Genomic DNA, 3,985 nt, shown 5'->3' on the forward strand with positions numbered 1-3,985 from the left:
AGTTATTTTAGGACTAGTCTTCAACCCCATCCTAGTGTTTTGTTGTTGTTGGTGTGTTTAACTGTAGAGCGTGGATGTAACATACATTTATCTGATGTATTGTTTTGACAAAAAATATTTTCAGAGTTTATTTTTGCCTTTATCTTTATAGATTGTGTTTTGTTGTTGTCGGTTGTTCTCAGTACTGTAGCTAGTTGTTTATCCTTTGTGTATTGCCTCTCCTCTCCTCTATTATATTGTAGAGTATATTATATAGGATTATATAATAGTGCTGTGTGCTAAATTAACCATTTTGAGAGTAAGTTGTGCATGTCTTCTTGACTCAGAGTTTAAATAACTTGTTTTGATTGGAAAAAAAATACAGAAAGAGTTCATTTAATCATGATTCCAGTCTTCACTATCTCATGAATAGGCAGCACATTTCATACTAATTTACATAAATCAGCTTCATTATTTCATTATTGTAGCATATAACTACTCTCATCATTTCAAACAGAATTTAAAGTGCATCAGATCCAACAAATACTATGCAATCATTTCTACAACTGAATGATCCTGTTATACTATAGCACCAATACCAGTAAGAAAAATGTGATATTTGGTAATAAACCTCTAAAATCTGCTCTCAGAACTCACACTGCTAAATAGTTACTTTCCATAACATATATATTTCAAATGTTTAATTGCTAATATGGTGACAGTGCTGCTCTATTCTGGGACAAGCAGAACCACCCAGCCCTGTCTATGCAAATCTCAGTTTCACTCTGTGTCATGCCCTGATCTGTTTCACCTGTCCTTGTGATTGTCTCCACCCCCTACTACAGGTGTCGCCTATTTTCCCCGGTGTATTTATCCCTGTGTTTCCTGTCTCTCTGTGCCAGTTCGTCTTGTTTGTTAAAGTCAACCAGAGTGGTTCCCTGTGCTCATTCTTTTTCTATTCTCTTTTTGCTAGTCCTCCCGGTTTTGACCCGTGCCGGATTCTGGACTTTGTACCTGCCTGCCTGACCATTCTGCCTGCCTTGACCTCGAGCCTGCCTGCCACTCTGTACCTCCTGGACTCTGAACTGGGTTTGACCTTTTGCCTGTCCACGACCATTCTCTTGCCTACCCTTTTGGATTAGAATAAAAAATGACTCAAACCATCTGCCTCCCGTGTCTGCATCTGTGTCTCGTCTTGTGCCCTTATAGTCTGACAGCTATCAGTCTAGCAGTTGAACAGTTTCACCGCCTGAAATACCATAGACTGGGCCAGATGTGAGGGAGTGGACAGGTTTAACATCTATGGTGGATTCAGGGAGGTAGACATAACAGATATGCCACCATATAATTAATGACAATGCTAAAATGGAAATGATACTTTATGTAGATAGTGTCTCATGTTTGAACCCAGCATCATGTCTCATTCACAGATCTAACAGTCAGGAACCTGCATATTGAAAATAGTTAATAATAATCCTGTAAAATCAAATCCATTTAAATCAGACATTTGGGGACTTGTTTTGGGGGCTTAAGTGATTGTAACGTTGAAGCAATGTTGAGGTCATGACACCTTTTCTTTTACTTCTTATTTTGTATTTGGCAGGTATTGTGTTTTCAAAACCTCATAACTTTTAGATGATCTTTCAGGTCATAACAAATATAATGAGTCGCAACCATGATGATGATGTGGGAGAACATGTGATTTGAATTACGCTTTCTACCCTTATTCAATGTTTCCTCGCTGCTCAGTGTTCCATGTCACTGTCCCTTCCCCATCAGCACCTGCAGTAGGTCCCAGCTGTATCAGTACAGTCACTGTGCAGTCTGACTGAGGGAGGTTTTCGTACGGCTCTGTATCACTGTGTGAACACCCAGACACTGTTGGGGTAGTGTAAACTCTGACAGTAGTAATCTCCTGCATCTTCAGCCTGGACTCCACTGATGGTCAGAGTGAAGTCACTCCCAGATCCACTGCCACTGAATCTAGATGGAGTCCCAGACTGAAGGGTTTTAGCCCAGTATATTAGGAGTTTAGGAGCTCCTCCGGGTTTCTGTTGATACCAGTGCAAATAGTGTCCATTGCTGTTGATGTGTACAGCACTGCTGGTCTTACAGCTGAGACTGACTGAGTGACCCACTGAAACAGCTTTCACTGCAGGAGTCTGGGTCACTGTGATCTGGCCTCTGGACTCTGAAACAGATGGCATGTGGTATTAGCATTCAATTGTTCATTCATTTGTCCATATAGCATATTCACTAAAACAGTAATAAGGTTATATAGCCTAATATTGCATTGGTCCGGAAAATGTGTGAAATATATTACCTTGGAGACAGAGGGCAAGTATCCAGATGAAGATGGTGAAAAAAATCATGGTTGTTGTGGGTTCTGTTGTCATGAAGGACAGCTCTCAGTCATGAAGTGTTAAACTCACAGGGTTATAAACACTCCCAGACCACTGAAGCATGTGCTGCCAATGCAAAGTGTCCTCTATGCAAATCGCCCTCCTGGAGCAAGGCACTAGACAGGACAAGAAATTATATGGTGTAACTTCTGGATCACAACATTCCAATTGAATGCTTTTAGCCCTTACCATTCAATATTACCCAAAACACACACACTCATAATATTGATTTATATGGAACTTGTTTCAGATAACGTATGCCTCATTTGGTAACTTATGGGATATACAATGAGTATACAAAACATTAGGAGCACCTTCCTAATATTGAGTTGCACCCACCCTTTTGCCCTCAGAACAGCCAACATTTTTTTCGGGGCATGGACTCTACAAGTTGTCGAAAGCATTCCACAGGGTTGCTTGCCCATGTTGTCTCCAATGCTTCCCACAGTTGTGACAAATTGGCTGGTAGTGGATCTCTACTCTGAATAGCTTGTTCCGTCTCATCCCACAGATGGTCATTTGGATTGAGATCTGGTGACTGGGCAGGACACAGCAGTCAGCTGAATTCACTGTCATGTTCGTACAGTTGAACCATTCCTGGACAATCCTAGCCTTGTGGCATGGGGCATTATCCTGCTGAAAAAAAATAATTTGCAGATGGATGCACTGCTGCCATGAATGGATGCATCTGATTGGTAATGATGTTCAGATATCCTGTGACATCATGGAGGGACCCAATATGTGTTTTGAAAAGACACCCCACACCATCACCAACAGCCTGTAATGTTGACACACGGTATGATGGATCCATGTGCTTGTGGTTTTCTCCATACCCTAGTCCTCCCATCAGCGTGAAACAGCAGGAACCAGGATTCATCAGACCAGGCAATGTTTTTCCAATTCTCCAGTGTCCAGTGTATTCGTTCCTTAGCCCACTGCAACCACAGTTTCTTGTTTTTTGCTGAAAGAAGTGGAACTCTGTAAGGTTGTCGGCTGCCATATCCCATTCATGTCAAGGTAAGACGAGTTGCATATTTTTTTTATGGGTCTTTGGGCACCAATGTTGTACTAGTCTGTCAGTTAACTAACTGTAGCCCGACTGTTGCTCTGCACAATTCGTGTCAGCCTCCTTGGTCGTCTTGCATCAATGACCAATTTTCAACCACTTGCCTGTCGTTGGCTGGATGTGCTTTGGGTGGTGGACCATTCTTGAAACACACAGGAAACTGTTGAGCGTGAAAACCCCAGCAGCATTGCAGTTCTTGACACACTCAAACCTGAGTGTGCCTGGCCCCTATCGCCATGCCCCATTCAAAGGCACTTTGAACGGGGCAATATTTGCTCTTACCCATTCTCCATCTGAATGGGACACATACACAATCCATGTTTCCATTGTCTCAAGGCTTAAAAATCCTTTTATAACCTGTCTCCTCCCCTTCACTTACCCTAATTGATGTGGATTTAACAAGTGACATCAATAAGGGATCATTGCTTTCACCTGGATTGACCTGGTCAGTCTGTCATGGAAGGTTCCTAATGTTTAGTCCACTCAGTGTATATCATCCATTGAGTGACTGTTTTCAGTTTAAGATGTTGGTTGGTCA

General features: G+C 41.9%; 1 gene segment (V, D, J or C); it reads right to left on the bottom strand.

Moving 5' to 3' along the window:
* Positions 1 to 1,340: 1,340 nt before the first annotated feature.
* On the bottom strand, positions 1,341 to 2,412 carry LOC112267844. The segment is given in 2 exon segments: positions 1,341 to 2,170; positions 2,303 to 2,412. Coding segments are annotated over 2 exon segments (408 nt in total).
* Positions 2,413 to 3,985: the final 1,573 nt, after the last annotated feature.

The sequence above is a fragment of the Oncorhynchus tshawytscha genome, linkage group LG15 (assembly GCF_018296145.1).
Source record: "Oncorhynchus tshawytscha isolate Ot180627B linkage group LG15, Otsh_v2.0, whole genome shotgun sequence".
Taxonomy (NCBI): domain Eukaryota; kingdom Metazoa; phylum Chordata; class Actinopteri; order Salmoniformes; family Salmonidae; genus Oncorhynchus; species Oncorhynchus tshawytscha.